The 22,248-nt window shown below is 39.2% G+C and overlaps 2 protein-coding genes across 5 annotated transcripts in view; one reads left to right on the forward strand and one right to left on the reverse strand.

The window, feature by feature from the left end:
* ppp1r9ala (protein phosphatase 1 regulatory subunit 9A-like A) overlaps positions 1-1,801 on the forward strand; it is a 67,721-nt gene extending 65,920 nt beyond the window's left edge. For all 4 annotated transcript variants that reach the window (XM_056243493.1, XM_056243495.1, XM_056243496.1 and 1 more), the window contains 2 exons: positions 374-562; positions 1,438-1,801. In XM_056243493.1, the coding sequence (XP_056099468.1) occupies positions 374-562; positions 1,438-1,596 (348 nt within the window). In that variant the 3' untranslated portion in view covers positions 1,597-1,801. The remainder of the gene's footprint in view (positions 1-373; positions 563-1,437) is intronic.
* Positions 1,802-5,376: 3,575 nt separating this feature from the next.
* Positions 5,377-15,510, reverse strand: pdk1 (pyruvate dehydrogenase kinase, isozyme 1). Its single transcript, XM_056243497.1, has 12 exons — positions 15,449-15,510; positions 14,781-15,123; positions 14,210-14,351; positions 14,047-14,118; positions 13,006-13,190; positions 12,660-12,755; positions 12,017-12,094; positions 11,820-11,896; positions 11,530-11,628; positions 8,482-8,592; positions 8,055-8,168; positions 5,377-6,186 (listed from the first exon to the last, which is right to left on the reverse strand). Exons 2-12 carry the CDS (start codon positions 14,887-14,889, stop codon positions 6,046-6,048), a joined length of 1,224 nt encoding a protein of 407 aa, XP_056099472.1. The 5' UTR covers positions 14,890-15,123; positions 15,449-15,510; the 3' UTR covers positions 5,377-6,045.
* Positions 15,511-22,248: the final 6,738 nt, after the last annotated feature.

Raw genomic sequence — 22,248 nt, forward strand, 5'->3', positions numbered from 1 at the left:
AATAGTCAACAACACTGACAGTAATGCAGCGCAATATGAAAGAGTTCGTCTTAGGTTTAACAACCTATGTAACTAATAATGAACAATATGAAAGTAAAACGACATAAGCTTAATTTATAGCTATTTAGAGGTGGATAAACGCACTTTGGAGGTGGGTAAACGCTATTTCCGAATATTGGGAGGTGCGTAAACGGCGTTTACGTGCGTTTAGTCTCCACTACATCCCTGCCTATTTCCAAAAAAAGTGGAGTATCCCTTTAAAGGGCCAAACGGTCAAAATATGTTTCTTTCTTGTTTGATTTTGAGGTGAAATCTGGCAGGTTTCATGAGATTCATGAGATTCACCTGGTGTGTGTGTGTGTGTGTGTGTTAGATGCTGGATGAGGAGCCTTGCTCTGGAGGGAAGGAATATCACTGGCAGACCCGTCCGGTCTCTGATTGGACGTCCCAGCAGGTGTGTCACTGGCTGATGGGTATGAACATGGATCAGTACACACCTGAGTTCAGCACACAGGCCATCGATGGACAGCAGCTCCTGAACCTGGACAGTGACCGACTCAAGGTGAGCGGGCTGAGCACTCAGAGGAGGATATGATGTCAGTCATTTTCTGAAGAGAACCGTTTCTAATCTGATCTTAAAGGGATAGTTCACCCAAAAATATCATGCCATCATTCACTCATCCTCAAGTTGTTTCAAACCTGTATGAGTTTCTGTCTTCTGCTGAACACAAAAGAAGATATTTTGAAGAATGTTAGTAACCAACTGACTTCAATAGTAGGAAAAGAAAAATACTATAGAAGTCAATGGGGTCCAACAACTGTTTGGTTACTCATATGCTCTGATGGACTTAAAAAAATAAATATCCCCATTGACACCCATTATAAAGCTTGGAAGAGCCAGGACATTTTTTAATATAATTCCGATTGTATTCGTCTGAAAGAAGAAAGTCATGTACACCTAGGATGACTTCAGGGCGAGTAAATCATGGGCTAATTTTCATTTTTGGGTGAACTATCCCTTTAACCAGTATATTGCCCACCCTTAACAATAGTGACATGAAATGATTTCAGGGATATTTTGGCTTCACAGTCAATGATATGAATGCAAAAATGAAAGCACAATCTTTTAGAAAGATCTCCCCCTGGTGGCTGGCTGCAGTATAGCTCATAAACCCCGCCCTCTCCATGTAATCCAATGGGATGCGAGTCAAATTAAAAAATGCAATTACACTTTTTTTTTTTTTTTTTGTGGTCATTTTAGGCAGTTTTTCCAATAAGTTTGGTTTTAGTTTAGTTGGTTATTTGATGCTAAGTCATGATTGACAGCTGTGCTTGCCTAATACACTTCTTTTTACTTCAAAATGCAACTGGTATATTGGCAGCCGTAAGTGCCTCAATGCCACTGTCGTCTGCTGATTTGTAAACGCTCTCCCGCAGGCTCTGGGTGTGTCCAGTCAGAATGATCGCGCCATCATCAAGAAGAAGCTGAAGGAGATGAAGAAAGCGCAGGAGAAGATGGAGAAACAGCGGGAAAAGCGTGAGAAAGAGGCCAGACGCAGCGGACGCCTCCCCGCCAGCACTGACTCACTCTGCTGAAGATCATCAGTGTCACGCTTTCTTCTCTTCGTCTCCTTTCATTCCTGTTTGGCAGACTGGGACCACTTCCTTCAACACACACACACACACACACACACACACACATGAGTCGTTCTAAAGGAGTCACTACAGAGAATATCCTCACATACGGTCAGTAATAACCTGTGCTGAAACACTAATGAAGCTGCTTATGAGAACATCTTCACACACAAATATGAGCAGAATATACATGTTCGTCTAGAGGTAGTGAATTAATAACACAAGCGTTTACAGACTCTACCCAGTTTTGGGCCTGTTGCCTTCACTGTTAAAACTAGATTTGTTTTTTTAAACAGTATTTTTTTCTTTTTACCATTAAAAAATCTAAACCTCCTAAAGCAAGATAAATGCATAAGAAGCAAACGAAATTTGGTTACATTTGTTAAAATAAAAGCTTAATTTACCAGTGAAGAAAAATACATTTAAAATATTTTTTCAGAGAATATGAAATCAAGACAAAATACTGATTAAGAAAATGATTTTTTTCCTATTAGACTAGGTTGGGAGAGAATGAATATGGCTGTCCAGTGTATAGCTGACCAAAACTTTTATTAGTTTTAATTGTATTTTATGAAACCACTGTAAGGGCTATAAAAACACTCACTTAAGGGATATATAAATATTTAGATGCCTATTTTCACAACTTCGCCACTAACATTGTGGCACGGATAGTGCTTTTAAAAAGATTTCATGTTGTATTTTTAGTACTTTTTGCTGGAACCTTGTACAGTCGAGTGATATTGAGCACTATATTTTTTACTATAACAAAGGGGAACATGGTTTATAAATGTACAAATGAAATATTTTATACACGACTATTAGCATAGCTTTAAGGAAAATGCATTAACTTTTGTACACATTTTCTACTAAGTAGAATAGCTTGTTGGTTAAAACCATTTAGCTAATTCTGAAAAGCAGAGAGTGAAACTCAGTGAAAGGTGTTTGTACATCTAATCTTGATAAATACATACTGTTGGTTGTTTTTATTTGGACGGTTACTGCTTTTTATGTTATGGATATATGGTGCAGAAATACTTAATTGTTACAAAACATAGCATCGTTTTATTAGTTGCCATCACCCAGATTTAATTTCACTAATAACAAAGGATGTAATGAATACTGGATTTTCATGACTGTAAGCTTGCCACATGTGCTCATGTCATCATGATTCTGTGTCCTGTTGGTTATATTTTTCTACCTTGTAAAATAGATGATTTTGGACACAAAGTCTGTAAGACAAAATCAAGCTTTCTATCTGGTACAAAGTGCATAAGCTGCAAAATAAATGCTTTCACCTCTCGTAGAAAAGATTGTGTGTGTTCAATCCATAATGTGGTTTCTTTTACAGTATAAAACAGTTTTCAGAACATACAATTTAGAAAGCCTTTTCAGTCACAGCTCAGTTACCTATTAAAGGTAGGGTAGGCAATTTCAGAGAGGCTAGCAAATTAGCGAGCTAGCTTTGAAAGCATGAGATCCCACCCTCCCTTCAGAGCGTCTCCAAAGCCACTCCTCCTTTAAAACACATGAACGTGTACAGCAGCAGGAGCAAACAAAAGCGTCACGAGAGACGACGTTAATCTATCTCGTCTCAAAGCACATAACAATACCATAATAATGAACATAAACAACTTAAAGGTGCATTATGTAATATTTAGGAGGATCCGTAGACAGAAATGCAATATAATATACATAACTATGATTTCAGTGGTGTATAAAGGCCTTTTTTAATGAAGCGTTATGTTTTTATTACCTTCTGTCTACACACACCACGGGTCCCCTTACACTGAAATAGCCATTTTGCGCCGACATGTTTCTACGGTGGCCCTAAACGGACAAACGGGTTTCGTTACTACGTTGTTCTTCGTGCAAAGACGCTAGCTAAAGTCAGCGAATGAAACACTGACACAATGATGAACAAGTAACAATAATATTCACAATAACATATCGTTTTACTGAATAATAAAGTGAACATTTCTTAATTTATCTTTGTAAAGAAACCTCACTGCTGAACTGGCTACTCTCTGCTGTCTGAGACGACGACATCACTTCCTGTCGGCCACCGCAACTTCTGTTGGTTGTAATACGCAACATCACCACTAGATGCCGCTAAAATCACACTGTACCTTTAAAGAGCTCCTGTACCACCTGACTGCTGCAGATTCATAATTCGCGTCACGAACCGCTCCGAGTTTAACAGCAGGGGTTTCCATCTCTTCTAGATTACAGGAGGTATGTAAGCTGGTTGTTTTGGTTCAGGAGGAACTGTAAGAGGCGGCTGCGGTTTCGTTTGTGGCTCTCAGTGACTGACGTCTGTCTAACTCTGCACAGCATGAAACGTTCTGATGACGTGTGATGTCTGCGAGAGCATGTGTGTGTGGAGGTGTGGAAATGCATACACTGACAGGTAGGGAGGACATCGTATCATTGCATTCAGACCGACTGCAATGATTAGACGAACATTTTAGGGTCCTACGCCTTGCACACATGATATATATATACATATAAATACATTTAGAGCACTTAACTTAGTGATTGCTATCAGGATGTGAAGAGACTTTCAACCAGCGTAACAAAAAATGTTTCTAGAACAAATCACCTACCCTGAATTTAAAGGGATAGTTCACTTCAAAATGAAAATTCGGTCCTCATTTACTCGCCCTCAAGTTGATTCAACCCTGTACTAATTTCTTTCTTCTGCTGAACAAGATATTTTGAAGAATGTCTGTAACCAAACAGTTGATGGACCCCGTTGACTTCCATAGTAAGAAATAAAATACGTAGTTTTAGGCAAAACCATGATTTTCTCAGCTTTTTGTTCATAATGTTGCTTTTTTATAAAACTTACCCACATTCAAGTGTTGATAAAAGAAAACAAAATGTACAAAGCTAGATTTTATTATTTATTTTTTTAAAGCAGAAGCTCAGTTCTTTCTTTTGTTATATTGTATGCACCAAAATATTCTGGGGACCATGAAACTTAAAGTCCCCGTAAAACCGGAAGTTGCAAACGACTTTTCTCCAGTGTTGTGACGTATTTCCGAGAGAAACGGAATACTAAATGAGCCAAAATAGTGGGCGTGGCTTTTTTTCCAACTAGCACCTGATTGGATCTAAAAAAGTAGGTGTTTTCATTCAGCCTGTCTACTGTCAGTTGGAGGGGCGTGGTTACTAATGTTAAGCAGACACCCAAACCGTCAAACCTACGTCATCAGGGAAGGTCCTCCAATGCAGAGGGGAGGGGAAATTTCAGATTTTGATTAAAGATTACGAAGCCAAAAAATTTTTTTGTGTGGATTGACTTGCATGGATGAATTGTTCACCACAAAACGATCAATTTAGGCAAAGTCAGTCAATTTTGAATTCATGGGGACTTTAAGAAAATGATCAAAAATGCTGGTGCTTGCTGACAACTTTTTAAAAAAAGTGCATTATAATGCAATGTGCTCTGAACACGAGACAAGTCTCATGAAAACATGTCAAATAATAATAATAATAAAAACATAAACATTTAAAATATTGAAAAAAGAAAAATGCATTCTGACAGTGTAATATGTGATTCATTTTTAGTTCCTCAGTAAGAAAACTTGCATGAACTGACTTCACATCCACTAAAAATCCTCTAATCAATAATTGACTAAGTTATTGCAAAAGTGAAGTTAGATATTATGAGGAAAGCGTAATGACAGACATTTTAAAGCGTACAATCCATTTGAACTGAGGCTGCAGTTACAGTCCGTCTCCAGTAGAGGCCACCGGAATTAAACCCAGTCCTTTATTGAACAGAATGAGTTTCGAACAACTTAACACTTGTTTAAATCCATCAAGAGAAGCACACAACTCACACAAACATGCGTTTTGTCACTTAAGTGCCTGAATTGTTACTTAGCGGAAGCTGAACATTTTCTGGTAGTGAGAAGCATATAACAGTAAACTATTCACGCTACACTCAGTTAAAAAAAAAAACATTTCTTTAGACCTTTCGAGCTTTTCATCGTCTCTGAAAACAACGTATGTAACACATGGGACTGTGTGTGGAATGTGAAGTCCCAGTTATAGAAATTAAAGCAATAATGATCAACATTACAGTCCATCTCATGATGATGGATAAATAAATACTGACTTACACATTTAAATATAGAAGCAAGAGAAAACACCCTGGATCTCACTCAAAGGTAATACACACTCAAAATACACCAGAACAGCAACTGCATTATCGTCTATCTGGGATGTGATGGCACTTAGTGCTAACTTCCAATACTGGGACCACCTGTTAAACTTCCTCGTGAGAACACACTCGAAACACGTGGGGTTTCAGCATGCTCACGTTCGTAACACCGTCTCTGATTCTTCAACACGGGCAGACGGATGAAGAGAAGATCTGCTGAAGGTACAGGGTTCGGGACGGGTCTAGGCGCTGCGGAAGGTGGTCATGTCTTTGGGCTCTTTGCTGGGAACGCACCAGTCGTCGGCCTCGTGGATGGTTTTGTAATGTTTCCAGGCGGATTTGTTGTAAACGGGAAGCCTCTCGATGGACTCGGTGGACAAAGCCTTCAGGAATCCAAACAACACGTTATTATAAATGGAATTCAGGAGAGAAAAAGAAAATAAATCAAACACTCATTTCAGAGGGAAAGCTAGTCATGTGGGTGAACCTTACAAAAACATGCACAGGTCTTCACTTGTAATATGTATTATTATCATACGTGATCATTAAAATGTTTGGGGTTGGTTAGAATTTTTATTTCTGAAAATAGTCACTTATGTTCAAGTGATTTTTAAGTATTTGATCAAAAATACAGTAAAACAGCAATATTGAGAAATGTTCATATTTAAAAGAACTATTTTCTATTTTGAAATCCGTTTTTTATTCCAGTCTTCAGTGTCACATGATTCTTCAGAAATCATTCAGTGTTAAAAAATTGTAGCGCTGCTTAATATTTTTTCAGAATTCTTTGATGAATAGAAATAATTTTTGCAACAATATGTACCAAGTGAATGTCTTTACTGTCACTTTTGGTCAATTTAATGCATCCTCAAAAAAATAAAAAATAAATGCAATATTTATTTCGAACTAATTTAAAATAAAATCTATTTTTGAACCGTTTTGGATTGTGACATGTGATTATTAAACATATCGGTAGAGGCTTCCCATTGTTTCAAATTCTCAGTGTAATGTGTCAAGATATATTTCTATTACATTCTCATTACTGTAATACAATGTTTTTGTTTTTTACCCCCATATTACTGTGATGAGATTTTTTTTTTTTGCATTACAGTAAAAAGAATGTCATATTTCATAATAAACCAAAAATTACTTAACCCTTTAAGTGTCAGCCCCCCCCTCCCCCCTCCCTCCCTCCTTTTTTTTAATATACACGAAAATGCACATTTCAAACTTAAATGGTTGTAATTCAAGAATGCTTTGGAATATAGACGTAAGATTGGTCTCGGTTTAAAGAAGACAGTTGGCAGATGTTTGTAGAAGTGAAATAAATTAAGAAAGTGAAACAGAAAAAAAGTTATAGAAGTTTGAGTTTATGAAAATGTACAATGTAAAAAATGTAATTATTCATATTTTATAGAAAATATATATTTTCGAAACCTGGGCGACTCTAAAACTGCAAAAAAATCAAAGTAAAAAATCTGAACAAGTTGTGTTTCAAATTTTAGGTTGATATCTCAAAAAATGAGCTTTCAGTGAGATTTTGTTTGGGTGCAGTACCAAACCTTTTCACTAGATGACAACCAGACTCCATTACTGCCCATATAAGGGCGCCTCCATTTCCATATGTTTTGAGTGATATGAACCATTATTTCCACAATTTTCATACAATTTATGCAGTAAACATCCTATTCAGAAGTAATATGAGAAGTTTGGCAGATTTTGATATGAATTCAACCTCTAAGAAACACACAAAAAGAACAAGTATGTGCGTTATAGCTTGCTGCCACATCACAAATGGTGAATCTATCATTTTTTTCTTTATATTTAAAAAAAATTCAGACCTTTTTTTCTAAAATAATTGAATGGATGCTATCTTTTGAACTCTTGGCATGAAAACAAACTGAGGTTTCTACCCTTCTTTCATGATTTTTCATGTTCATCACTATTTCAAAATAAAGGTCTAAACACGCCTTAGGAGTATGAAAATTGATAAATTATGGCTCCTCTGTAATTCATTTTGAAAATCAATGACCAAATATGGAAACTAGAGATTGTAAGCTTTCAAATTATATATAGTTTGTCAAGATTAGTTTAGGTTTAGTATAGGATATTACTGTTTTAGAAATGTAATGGATTTGGTCCCACCGGTGGGTCGGTGACACTTAAAATAGAATACATTTTCTGTAATAATAATAATGAAAATAAGTACCGGTATATGTTTTTGAGTGGATGAAATACAGTTTTTACTCACTCTAATGTAAATGACGGCATCTGTGCCGAATCCCTCCATAGAGTAGAGCTTCAGGTCACCCTGGAAATATCTGGCGTACAGTTTGGAGAGGGGAAGCCCGTAACCAAAGCCAGCCTGAGACCACAACACAACACAGCAAACATTTACTCTTAATAAACATATTGTGGGGGTGCTTTGACGTCTCATTTAAGACTTTACATTTGCCATTTTTATTGATCGAAAAGTTGAGACGGCAGGAAATAATGAAGGCAAGAGATGAAGAAATGCTGGCTCGAACGTCCCACATCCACATGAGAAGCACAACCCCATCTGTCTGAGCTTGTACCTCAATCACTAAGCCACAGTTAACTTTCTCCCCATTAAAAAAGAACCTGAAAGATTGCGGACTGGGTTATATGTTCATATTTCAGTGGTGTCTCATACTGACCAGAGGAGTGGCTCGAGACGTGTCCATCTGAGGACGAGGAGCAGTGGAGTAGGTGTACGTGAACAACCTGTCAATCTTCCTCAGTGGAACTCCGCCTCCACGATCACTGACCTATGACAGAGCGAGATGAGAGTCTGTCATCATGAATCACATTAGCCAATCATCGATCAAGGATTCTGACAATAAGTGCACCCTTATGTAGCTTCAAATCTGTACGACTGACTTTCTTCTGTGAAACATAAAAGAAGATACAATGGAAGTCAATGGTGACCAAAACTAAAATATCTTTTATGTTCCGCAAAAGAACATGAATCATAAATGATGACAGATTTGTGGGTGAACTATCCCTTTAGTAGGTTTTTCTTAATACGGAAATGTCTTTTTTTGTGTGTTGTTTTAATGAAATGATACTCTAAATAAGAAACAAGAAAAAGAATAAATGTCATTCATTCAGCAGATTCATTCATGAATGAAGTAAACGGCTCTCCACTGAATAATTTGTTCACCCTATTAGTTGAAAACATGGATTCACTCAGTGATGAAATACTGCTGTGTGTTGTTCGGAAGACGCACAACAGTTCTGGCAAAACTCGTTGGTAAAACTGAGCAAAAACAGACAATATTATGTCTAAAATGTAACACAATATTAACTTCTTATTTATTGTACTGTTGTATAATTGAACTGGTGAGTTAAATGCGCTAATCGTTGTAACAAATTAATTGTATTAACGCATTAATTCGACAGTCCTAATTGTAAAACGTAAAATTCAGCATCATTACTCCAGTCTTCAGTGTCACATGATCCTTCAGAAATCACTCTAATATGATGATTTGATGCTCAAGAAACACTTCTGATTATTATCAATGTTGAAAACAGTTGTGCTGCTTTATATTTTTGTGAAAACAGATATTTTGATGCACGGAAAGCTCAAAAGAACAGCATTTATTTAAAATAAAAATCTATTGTAACATTTTAAAAAGAATTTACTGTCACTTTTGAACAATTTAATGCATACTTGCTGAATAAAACTACTAAAAAAATTACTGACACCAAATTTTGGATGGTAATGTTTGGATAAAATATGTGAGGAATCTGGTAATTTCCTTAAAGCTGCCGTCGGCAACATTTTTTTGATCATATTCAGTGAAATCGACACTATAATCTGACAGAACAACATAAATAAAGTGGTTTTAGAAAAAAAACCGAGCTTCTAACTCCACCTGGAGCGTGTTATTTGTTTTGCAAAAATCCACAGCTCCCGGTTCATCATGTCCAATCAGCGCAGGGGGGTGTGAGATCTGACTGTCAATCACAGATCGGGCACACGCCACCCCTCGCGCACGTTACAATCACATGCACACGCCTGAAGTTCGCGGAAGTTCGCGCAGTAACGAAGTGTGATGGCGGAAAATCAAGTAAGCTCATTTAGAGTATAAATGACGTTAGCAATTGCAATCTATCGGTAGATTAGCCAGGACAGCATACCTCCAAATACTCCATGGTGTTGATGGATGCTGATGAGACGGGCGCGTTCCAGGGCTCTCAAGTTTTGAAGACAGGTAAGAGTGACACCCAGCCGACGGGGGGTTGGTTACATTTTTGTCATTGGTTGTTGCGTTAAATCTTACCCAGATACAATAGTGCTATTTTCTGATTGGCTATGGTGTAGCTCGACGAACAACACCAGAGGAAACGCGTTTGATTCATGCCGGTTCCATAGTGAGAGCGGCGCGGCCAGAGTTTTGGGCGCTGCGGCATATTAAATATATTACAAATAGTTTTTCAGCGTGAGAAATACAATGTGTGGCGGGAGAGCGTGACAAAAGACAGAAATGAGTGACTGTCACGCTCAATGCGTGACACTTGAGAGCCCTGGCGTTCACTGAAAATCTGGTGCACACGCACTGGCGAGCATGAACTGGGTGGGAGGGTATCCGTTGATAGTGGGGGAGGGGCATGAGAGTTGTAAACATTCAAAATTTTCCTAAATCCACTCAATCTGCCAGACTTGCCGACTGCAGCTTTAACTTATGAAGAAGGTATAGGAAGTGATTGACTCTAACTGGGTGTTCAGCTTTAATTAAAGGAGTAGTTCACTTCAGAATTTAAATTTCCTGATGATTTACTCTCCTCCACGTCATCCAAGATGTTCATGTCTTTCTTTCTTCAGTCGAAAAGAAATTAATGTTTTTAAGGGAAAACATTCCAGGATTTTTCTCTATATAGTGACCTCAATGGGGTCCAACGGGTTGAAGGTCCAAATGTGAGTTTCAGTGCAGCTTCAAAGACTCGACACGATCCCAGCCGAGGAATAAGAGGCTTATCTAGACAAACCATCGCTCATTTTCTAAAAAAAACAAACATTTATATACTTTTTAACCAGAAATGCTGGTCTTGCACTAGCTCTGTGATGCGTCACACATTACGTAATCACATTGAAAGGTCAAGCGTGTTCTGGTTAAAAAAAACGTAGGGTAGGGCGAAAAACTCTAATTTTCTCCTCCAACTTAAAAATCATTCGACATCGTTGTTTTACTTTTTATTTTTATTTATTTTTTGTAAATGCCGCTTGACTTAGTCTATGCATGTTCGCTTTGTAAACACTAGGTCTGAACTTACACCTACGTCACGCTTGACCTTTCAACCTGAGTATGTAATATGTGACGCATCGCAGAGCTAGTGCAAGACCAGCATTTGTGGTTAAAAAGTATATAAATGTTTTTTTTTTTAGAAAATGGCCGATGGTTTGACTAGATAAGACTCTTATTCCTCGGCTGGGATCGTGTCGAGACTTTGAAGCTGCACTGAAACTCACATTTGGACCTTCAACCCGTTGGACCCCATTGAAGTCACTATACGGAGAAAAATCCTGGAAGGTTTTCCTCAAAAACATTAATTTCTTTTCGACTGAAGAAAGACAGACATGAACATCTTGGATGACGTGGGGGTGAGTACATTATCAAGAAATTGAATAATTCTGAAGTGAACTAATCCTTTAATAAGTTGAGGTGAGGCCGCAGATTTGAGCACAGCCAGCCTGTCCGTACCTTGACGGTCAAGTCTTCGTGTCCGAGGACGATCTGCACGTGCACCGGGGGATATTCCATGGCATCTTCATAAAGTTCAATGGTAGCGCGCATGGCATTCTGCAGGAGTCACACAACATATTTATAGCTCAGCACTGCTGCACATCTCAAGAGCAAAGCCATTCACACCACTGGCATACAGTAGTGCAGCACAACTGAACTCTTACACTTTACTCCGAACTTTAGGCAAAAATGCTCTACAGATGATTTAATACATCAACACTTCAGAGATGAAAAATTATGTACAGCACCTTACAGAGCTCAAACACCATGTGGTACAGATGAGACGGCACATACACCACAACAATGGGTTTATCCGGCCCTTTAACTGCAGAGGAAACACATGAGAAACAGCAGTCACACTTACGATCATCCGTGATGCATTTGCAGATCGTGAATTCAGTCACATGACTTCAAGTGAATGAATGTGTGTGCAGCAGAAAGTTACCATTAAATTCTTCCAGTACTACCTCAGGTGAGTTCATATAATACCGGTCACACAGGTTTCGGGCATTTTCACACGCATCTAAAAAAAAAAAAAAAAAAAAAAAAGGGAAAATGTTTAAATGTTGAATAGAAAAGTAGATTTGTACATATACTGAAGAAATATGGGTGGTGCTTGTCAATGCAATGTTTTGGGTGGTTGCTAGGGCATTTTGATCAAATTTCACCTCAGCATAATACAAAATGAACTAGATTTTCTTAATGAAGTCTACAATGTATATATATCTCATGTAATGCACACCTAGTCTTAAATTATCCAGATTATGCCATGGTATCTTGCCAAAACTGACAAGTTAAAGATCACATCTATTTGATTGAACAAGTCTAATTTAGGACTATTTCGGGGTTTTTTTGCGTTGATATTATTTTCATAACAATTAGGCAAATTTCAATTCTTTCAATGTTTCTCATGAGATTTGTATTAGTTGCTGTATAAAAATGATATTATCTAAATTGCATTAAGTAGTCATCCATCATGGTAGCATTTGCTGTACTCAATTTAATCCATGCTTATTTCAGTCATTACCCCACAAATACAATATTTGAACTATTGCTAAATGTTTATATGAAAGAAAAATCCCGGTCACCTTTGACCACATCAGTGACGAGACAGTTGGGGTCAATGCTGCCGATCTGTTTGGGATGAGCGGGATTGTCACGCACATTTCCCCCAAACAGAAGAGCTGAAAACACACAGACATCATCATGTTATTGACATATGGACATAAAAGGGTGGCGATCAATGAATGAGATTCAGAAATGTGGGGCACTGATGGCTGTGAAACTCGTAAACATGCCAGTCGGTGCTGCTAATCCAAACTACACTATGAGTGAACATTCCCGAAGCCCATTCAACTGAATTCACATTTCTGCTGTCCATAATGGGCCCTATTATAAACTACAGCACTAGAAGTGTGTGTGTGTGTGTCTCACTGTGCTGGTTCAGGAGCATTCTGATTGAAATCCTGCTCATGTAGAAGCGGTCCAGGAAGTACTGCATGTTCTGGCTGGTGATTGGGTCGGTGCCGTAGGTCTCCTTGTACTCCACCACTCCTTGAGCCATGGTGGGAACTACATCATTGTGGCGGTTTCTGATCTTAATCACAGCATCTGTGAAGCTAAAACAACAGAGGTGTGTGTGTACGTGTGTAAAAGTGTGTGTATTTGTTAGCACAAGCAGAGCTGGAAGGTAGAGGTCTTCACGGGTCCACTTGGACCTGGACGGGTCCAAAACTTTTGTATAAAAAAAGTCATTTTAAATAAATGTATTGGGTGAAGTTCCCCCTTTGGGAATAAATAATGTTTATACTCTAATATAAATGTGATTTATTGACAAATTCTTTAAAGTCTCCCTGTAGTCAACCATTTTATCCCAAAATGATCACCAAAATTACATATTTAAGCGTTTTTTGTTTCCTTTAAAACATGTCTTCATGCCTTAAAATAGCTTGAATGTAACTCTACACCCATGCGTCATTTAGTATGCGGTTCTATGAATATGTAAATGAGCCCCGCCTTCACTCACTCGCTCCAGCTCAGAGATCCACTCGTTGACGATCACACGTTGACCTGATTGGTTACAAGGTAGTGTGTGACGTCAGAAACACCAGCGATTTCACACCGTGTTTTTGAGGCTGTCTTTGGTTCACGGCAGTTTTAAGGAGAAAATACTCAGCAATGCTGTCGACTTATGAATTTACACATGGTTTGTCTTAAAGCATATTAAAAACACCACATAGACATATATACAACATTAAAAGCTGGATTTTCACCACAAGGGGACTTTAGTTTAAAATATGCCAACCTTTTGTTTTTATTTTTGGGTCGGGTCAAACTCTGGCATAACTTTATGCGGTCTGTCTCTTTTTAAATTCCATTATGCACGTCGGGTTTGCGTGTGAAATGATTGGGGTCAGGTACAGATCTTAGGACCAGAGAAGACCTCTACTGCAGGGTATTTGATGGATCTCTTACTCATGTGTGACCACTTGATCATCCATATTCCTGTCCTTGAACTCAAGTATATCCTGGAAACTTTGCATGTACCTGCAGAGATGCAACACAACCAAAAAAAAATGTAGCTCAGATATGGAAACATATCCCAATAATAGCACTACACGCATGCATTCCCACTGACCAGCTCTGCACCAGGTGCACTGAAGGAGTCCTCAGTAGGTTATCAGGCAATAAATCGATTTCCTTCAAAATATTTGCCAGCCTGACAGGCAGCTCCTGCCTTAGAAACGTGAATGACGTTTTCTCACACGCGTTCTCTGAACCTGAAGAGGAAAATGTGTACAGAAAGACTATGAGAACATCATCATCATTTGGTGATTTCAACATTTAATTGATAAAGTTGGGACTGAGTACAGGATTCCCAGAGTTATGAGCGCTTGGGGGTCCAATAAACTGCACAAGGGGCCCAGAAAACCTCTGCCTAGTGCAATGTTAACACCATGATATAAAGCTATATAGATATGCTAATCAAACAATAACATAGTATATGTAAAATTACTGTTATTTATATCAAATTCCATCGTCACATGATACTAACATTCTATTCTAATCTACTTAAAATTACAAAAATAGAAAAGGGATTCAAACTTTTTTTTCCCTCTCGATTCTACTCCACTTGAGGATTGGATCATGTTAGATACTGTTCTGTTCTGTTCACATATTACATTGTATCCACTTGATTCCAGACTTACCAAAATCTATGAACTGTTTCATAGAGAGAGGAGAAGGCGAGAATCTGGAGTAAAAGTCGATTTGCTTGGAAATAGATGCAGCCTTCATCAAGGTCCTGAAGATTCTCATATTGACGTATTTTGTTGTTAGCTTCAGTTCTTCAGAAAATCTAGAAAAATATGTCCTGTTGGCTTTCTGAACTCATAGTTTCTTGTCCAAAATATAGTCAGCAGAAGACTGTGTACTTGTTCCTCGTGGTGTAAAGTTGAATGTCAGTCATGTTCGCACATGCATCGTCAGTTCACTCATTCACACTCAGTGATCCGGGTTTATCCAGGGCTGTCTGGAAAATGCACTTCCACTCTGTAGAAAATGCAGTCCTGTATTACCCAGCAATGGCATTGCACACATAGCCTATGATATGGCCCTACACATGTAGGTAATCCCGGAGTAATGCTTGACGTGTGTTAAGACAGATAAGCACTCCTCCAGCACAATGTGTGTGTGTGTGTGTGTGTGTGTGTGTGTGTGTGTGTGTGTGTGTGTGTGTGTGTGTGTGAGAGAGCTCATATACGCAGGAGCAGCGTACACTGGGCCTCTGACCGCATTAATAGCCCAAGACACATGCTAAACAACACCGGCTGAACTCCTAGGACAACAAACCCTGAAAAAAGCCGTAATCTCTGACCTGTTTTCTTGATTGTCTATTTGTTTTGCCAGGTTGCTGTAAACACGTTGACTCGCGTTAATGCTGCACTGACATAGATGTTTCATTAACGCATAGAGCGTCCACTCTGTTTACTTCCGCATTGTGGGAGTCGTTGAATCACGTGACTGTCTGCGGCGTTCCCTTATTAGATAGCACACGTACGTCTGCAAAATGTCTGTTAAGATCACTTCATCTGGAAAGCATCTGCTGTTTACTAACATCTGATAGACGTCTTTAAGATGCCAGTTTTACATACATTCTAAATCATAAATTTAGATATAGATAGATATACTGGAAATCACAACTCAAGAGGTCCATCAAGCAATTTCTCAGTTATCTGATAATAAAGCAAGTGGCTCAGATCAAATTATAGCAGAGCATCTAAAGTATGCAAGCCCAAAGGTTGCAGCCCTTCTTGCCTTTTGCTTTAATGGCTTTATGACCCATGGAATGTTACCAGACTCGATGTTAACCGTTACTCTTGTGCCTGTCATTAAAGACAAGACTGGCAAGGTTGGAAGTGTGGAGAACTATAGGCCAATCGCACTAGCTAGTGTTATATCTAAAGTTTTAGAGAGGATTTTATTAGATCGCCTGAGTGAGTATATTGATACCACAGACAACCAGTTTGGCTTTAAGGCTAAACATGGTACTGATTTGTGTATCTATGCCTTGAAAGAAGTAGTTGAAGTGTATAGGAGGCAAAACTCCTCAGTTTTAATTGGCTTTATAGATGCCTCTAAAGCTTTTGACCGAGTCAATCACCGGAAGTTGTTTCTGAAACTGAAACTAAGGGGCGTGCCAGACAGCATGATAAGAATCCTGGCATATTGGTATGCCAACCAGAGTATGCAGGTCAGATGGGGTAATAGAGTCTCCGCTCCGTTTAGTGTTGGTAACGGAGTACGACAAGGGGGGTTACTCTCCCCAGCCCTTTTTAACCGGTATATGAATGACTTATCAGAACAACTAAGAGGCAGCAAAACTGGTTGTATGATTGGTACCGCTCTAATAAATCATTTTATGTATGCCGATGATCTGGCTATTGTTTCACCTAGCAGTGCTGGTTTTCAACAGTTACTAAATATATGTTCTGAGTATGGGCTCAAATATGATGTGCAGTATAATGCTAAGAAGAGTGTTGTCATGATATGCAGAGCAAAAGGGGATAAAGACCTCAACTTTCCAGTGTTTTATCTGTCAGGTAAAGTGCTAAGTACTTGTAATAAAACAAAATACCTGGGGCACTTCCTCATAGGGGTGGTGAAAAAAATCGATTATTGATTAATCGCGATTATGTTATGGACGAGTATGAATCGATTATTACATTTTCAAAAATCGATTTTTTATTATATATATATATAAAAAAAAATTGCATTATTTTATTTTGTAAAAAATGTTATACCGGAAGTTGAACGTCACGAACGCGCCCAGTTCCGCAAGCGCGTGTAACGGCAGCCAGAGCGAGTGAGAGCAGGTGTGCCGGAGACACACTGGCTGCGTGGCTGCGTGGCGGCGTCTCAGCTGCGTGGCGGCGTCTCAGCTGCGTGGCGGCGTCTCAGCTGCGTGGTGTGTCCGTTTTTATTTCGGCTCCCATGTTAACAGGTTAGAGCTTGCACACTGCCTGCATGAGCCGCGCGGAAAACGCGTGCATGCTAGAAATAGAACCGACGCCTATTTTTCACGCGACACGCAAGCGTGTTGGAAGCGTTTCCAGGCAAAATAGAATAGGAAACGATGTTTATATGTCATTTTGTACACGAATACATATTAATAAATTACATTTTGATGTTTGAAAGTCTAGGTTTTGATATAAATTCAGATATCAATGTAATTTAAACAAATAATAATAATAATAATAATTTTCGATTTTCAAATATTGCCATTATTTTTGCCTATATACAAATTTATGTCATTTTTATTTTTTAAACAATCGAGTCCTGGTGTTCACTACAGAGGTCATAGCATAACATATGAATAAAATATCTCTTTTTTTTTTCATTTGTTTCTTATGCTCTTAACAATGTGATTACATGAAGAAGAAAAAAAACTTTTGAAAAAAACGTTCTGGGCCTCAGGAGGATATAAAGATAATAGGCTACAATAACAACATAGTGTGTCTTCTGAGTGACGGTCCACCATCAGGCTAAATATAGGCTCTTTAAAGCTACACAAAATTTGTAAATGTTATTGAAATAAACCGACAGCCCACTTCCCTATTTTTCGGATTTTGGAAGATGTGTGATAACAGTTGAAATTGTTGTCGTAAAGGCAAGAGGCAAGAGTTGAAATTGTTGTAGTAAGGATTAACACACCGCTAACCCAAATGTAGACTGTCCCTCTATGTCACCTAGCAGCAGACACGTTTCTGGTGTGCAAAGACACAGAAAACGCGACGCAGCTGACACGCAACAGAAACGCCACGCTCACGCCACGCAGCCAGTGTGTCTCCGGCCTAACGAGCGTTGCTTGCTACAACACCTTGTCTTTCTAGAAGAAAATTGTCCAATTTCTACAGTATGTTGGTTCTGATCTACTTCCTAAAGGAAATAAGCCTTTCATTTATTTGTTATTGTTTAGTTCAACTTGATGAGTCACAACACAATGTGATGTATTAATTTCTGTGTTCTACAGAACATAAGCTACATACAAATAATTCTGAAGTTATAACTACACGACACAGAAAGTGCTTTGAGTTGTTGTTACTCAATAAAAGAGTTAAGTAATTCAGCAGCTGACTTTTTTTAATACTGCAAACACTTTGTAGTGTATTTTCGTTTACTGTTGTGAAATGGAAAATCAATAATCGCTAATCGCTAATCGAGAATCGTTAATAATCGAAAATCGACTGTAATCGAATCGGGACTTCAATAATCGTAATCGAATCGAATCGGGAAATCAGACCGATTAACCACCCCTACTTCCTCACAGATCAATTGTCTGATGATGATGACATATATAGGCAGTGTCGGATGCTGTATGCTCAAGCTAATATGTTAGCAAGAAAATTTTATATGTGTTCAGACCATGTTAAGATAAGGCTCTTTAAAGCCTATTGTACTCCACTCTACACTGCCCCATTGTGGGCCAAGTTCAAAAAGACAACCATACATAAGCTTCAGGTGGCCTATAATGACTGTATGCGGATATTGCTTAAGAAACCTAGGTGGTGCAGTGCAAGCGACTTGTTTTGTAAGGCAACAGTCAACACTCTCCATGCGTTGTTGAGAAATCTGATGTACAAATTTATTGGTCGACTGGATGGCTCTCAGAATGGCATTATTAAGCAACTGACAAATCCTAGTAAAAGTGTTGTGCGATACCAGTCACCTCTGTGGAATCACTGGTATAATTGTCTTTTATAATGTTTTGTTTTATGTTTTTATGTTTTGAGGTGTTGGGTGTCTGTAATGTTGTGTGGTTTTTCTAATGGACCCTGAGTCTGACAATAAAAGTTGAATAGAATAGATAGATAAACATCTTAAAGACATTCTAAAAGTTTTGAAATCTGCCAGGAAACGGCCTAGATGTATTGCAGATGAGCAAACAAACATTAAAAAAAAAATCGTCTTTCAAATGTAAACACGCACATCAAATAGACGTCTCCGTGGTGTACGTGTATCAGGGACGTAAATGCTGACTAAATGTTTTCAAATAATTACATTAATAATTACGAGTTTATTTATTTGCATGCGATGCGTGGGGCAACATAATGTAGCATAATGATGTCTAAGGGTAAGTTTACACGACAATGATGTACTAAAATGTCAAAATGATCCTTGTTCCCACGGATCCTTGAAAACGCTGTATAGGTATTCTGCTGTCAGGCCAGTTGGCGATGTTACTTTGTAAAAAAAACACACAAAAAAAAAAACACGATAGACTGAACATGTCACTGTTTTCACAAATTCAAGTTTTTGTCGTTTACAAATAGACGATTATCGTAGCCTATCGTTTTCAAAAGCTTGCATTTTGAAACCTGTTTTCAAAAGTTTGTGTTTTCAGGCCCCCAAAACGATGTTGTCGTGTAAATGAATGGCCGGAACGCATAAAAAGTTCAGTTTTTTGTTGAAAAAGGTGTCGTGTAAACTCTCTCTAAGATGCATGTGCCCAGTTCAGTTGAATGATAACATTTACCATAACGGTGATGAGTGTATGAAGCAAATTGTTTGTTGAAATAACATTAACATCAACAATCTGTCAATCAGAATGTGCGAAAGTTGTGTGTTTTTTTCCGCGTTTACAAGAATTTATTATTAATATTATTATTTTTAGGTTTATCAACAAAAGTACAAATGTATAGAATTACTGTCACAGACATTCAGTTATTTTTGTCCTAGTTTAATTTTCATTAACTTTTAGTTTTCATTAGTTTCCCGATTTCCTTTGAACAGTAATTCCCGCCACTTATAAGTTGTCATGGAGATTATGAATGATCACAGGTGTTGGTCATTATTACCCTCATTTGCCTTGAATTTTAGTTGCAGTCTTTTCAATTGTCCTTTGTCCGGTCTCGTTTGTGTTAAGGTTGTGTTTACTTTGATTAACTGTCTTGGATTTGTCTTTGGAGTGTTTGCCTGAATCTTCCTCTCCGTGTGCTTTACCACAGCCGTTGCTGACAGAAGACCGGACCACAAATGGATATTGCAGCACAGTTTGCTGCTTTGGCCCTAAGTGGCCATAATTTAATGGAGTTTACGCTGCAGTTCTGCCTTCTCGCCGTTTGACAATGACAAAATTTGCATTTAGGAGATATAAGCATTCAAAACTTACAGTCTCTCACTTCCTCTATAATGGATCAGGGATTTTTATGACATCACGTGGACTTTAACTTCTCATCACATCTTCTGACCAATCAAATGCTCTCTAGAATCTAAAGCTGCGCCCCCTATGATATAAACTGGCCAAAGCAACCGGTGTTGACATGTCACAGAGCAATATGGGTTCGAGATGTGTGTTCGTTTGCTCAAACGCTCAAGTTTTATTCTGTTTTCCAACTGTACGTGGGTGAAGAATGAAATGGGTAGAATCTACTATTGAATCCAACATATCATCCGTGCTCGGATTTGCTTCAATCGTGCGGTCAAGTACGACTTGCAGTCTGTGAGGTAAACTAAACGCTATTGGCTATTTGAAAAGGGGGAGGAGCCATTCAATATGTCCCGCCTTAGCTTCCTGTTTCAGTGGGAATTACGTCAACGCATCATACAAAGCTGTGCGCTTCAGTGGGCCTTTAATGGACAGTTTATAGGAGTGTGGAGAGATGGCTTCCTTGTGGCCCATGATCTTACCAGAATGTGTATCGTCTTCTTCAGTCCTGCTATCCCTGCCAAGCCGCACTCTTCCACCAACTCTTCAGACTGCTATTAAAAATGCTTTGTTTTTTGTTGGGTTTTGTGCTGTTCTTCATTCTCATCCTCAGTCCTCCTCAGCCACTCCTGCCACCCAGTCGTCATCTTTCCCATCGGTCCCTCAGTGTCACCTCTACCTCCTCCCAGTGGCGTGGTTACACCTCGGACCCGCTGGGAGCCAGTTCCTCCGGATCCGCCTCCAGCCCCGGAGAGCTCTGTCCCACCTTGACCCGTCGTCCTTAATCCTTACTCCTGCTCCTGTGCTCCTTCCTCCCTCGACTCCAGTGGGGACAATCAGCCATTCGGCCTTGCTGGGCTCCCTCGGACCATCAGCTCCACCTGATGCACCCCCACCCGTCCGCCCTCCACCCCTTCGGCTCCTGCAAGCTCCAGCCTCCCACAGGCTCCACCCCTGCCCTTGATCACACCAGCTCGTCCTCATTCGACACTGATCATTTTCTTGAAGATATTTGTTTTGGCCTGAAAGGAGTTGGGATTCTTTTGATTTTATTTGATCAAATATGGCGTAAAAATCATCATTTTAATATGATGATTTGAAGAAACAGTGTAATCTCTTTCCTTCATCACATGCCATTAATGTTGTATTTGTGCTGATTCCTGCTGTCTTGTTACAGGGGAAGTGTGTCATTTCTGCAGCACCACTGGCAACAAACGAAATTACAATCTTTTTATTTTATTTTGAGGAGCCAGACAGGGTCAAATATAACATGTTGGGGTTTTGAGATAGGGGTGGGATTATCTGTTTGTCCTAACAATGGCAGACAGGTGGTGTATTGAAAAACATTTCCACGTCTGGTGACGTGGAAATCACACACTTCAGCTTTAAACCCTTTGACGCACATCTCTTCCCCCGTCTGCTTTAAAGTGTCCTCTGTTGTGTCCAGTGATCGGGGACAGTCTGATGGTTTCTCCAGCCATTCCCCAGTGGTCGTCGCTGAGGCTCCATCGCGGCCGCCAAGGTCGTTGGCGTCCCATCACTCTCTCTGCTTTCTGTCTGCATTTAGGGCTCCACTTCCATTGGATTCAAGTCAGCCAAGTCACCATCACGACTTGATGATGGTGGCTCCTCACTCCGTCGTGGACCGCCATCCCGGCTGAGCTCTGGGTCAACACCACCTGGCCACTCCTTCATCATCTCCACCATGGCTGCTACTACCTCCATCTTCTCCTCCTTGGTTTCTGCTGCCTGCTCACACCAGTCCTTCGCCAACTCCTCCAAAAGCCACCTCCCTCATCGGTTTGTTTTTTGTTACGGCACAAGGTCGCACCTTCTGGGAGGGGGCGTTATGTCACAGACATTCAGTTACTTGAACAACATGAAGAATTTTCATTTTTGGGTGAACTATCCCTTTTATTCACACCATTACATTCTGTTTTTTTAATGCTACAGATATTTTGGAATGAATG

The sequence above is a fragment of the Rhinichthys klamathensis genome, unplaced genomic scaffold, assembly GCF_029890125.1.
Source record: "Rhinichthys klamathensis goyatoka isolate OS25496 unplaced genomic scaffold, OSU_Roscu_1.1 h1tg000800l_1, whole genome shotgun sequence".
Classification (NCBI taxonomy): Eukaryota; Metazoa; Chordata; class Actinopteri; order Cypriniformes; family Leuciscidae; genus Rhinichthys; species Rhinichthys klamathensis.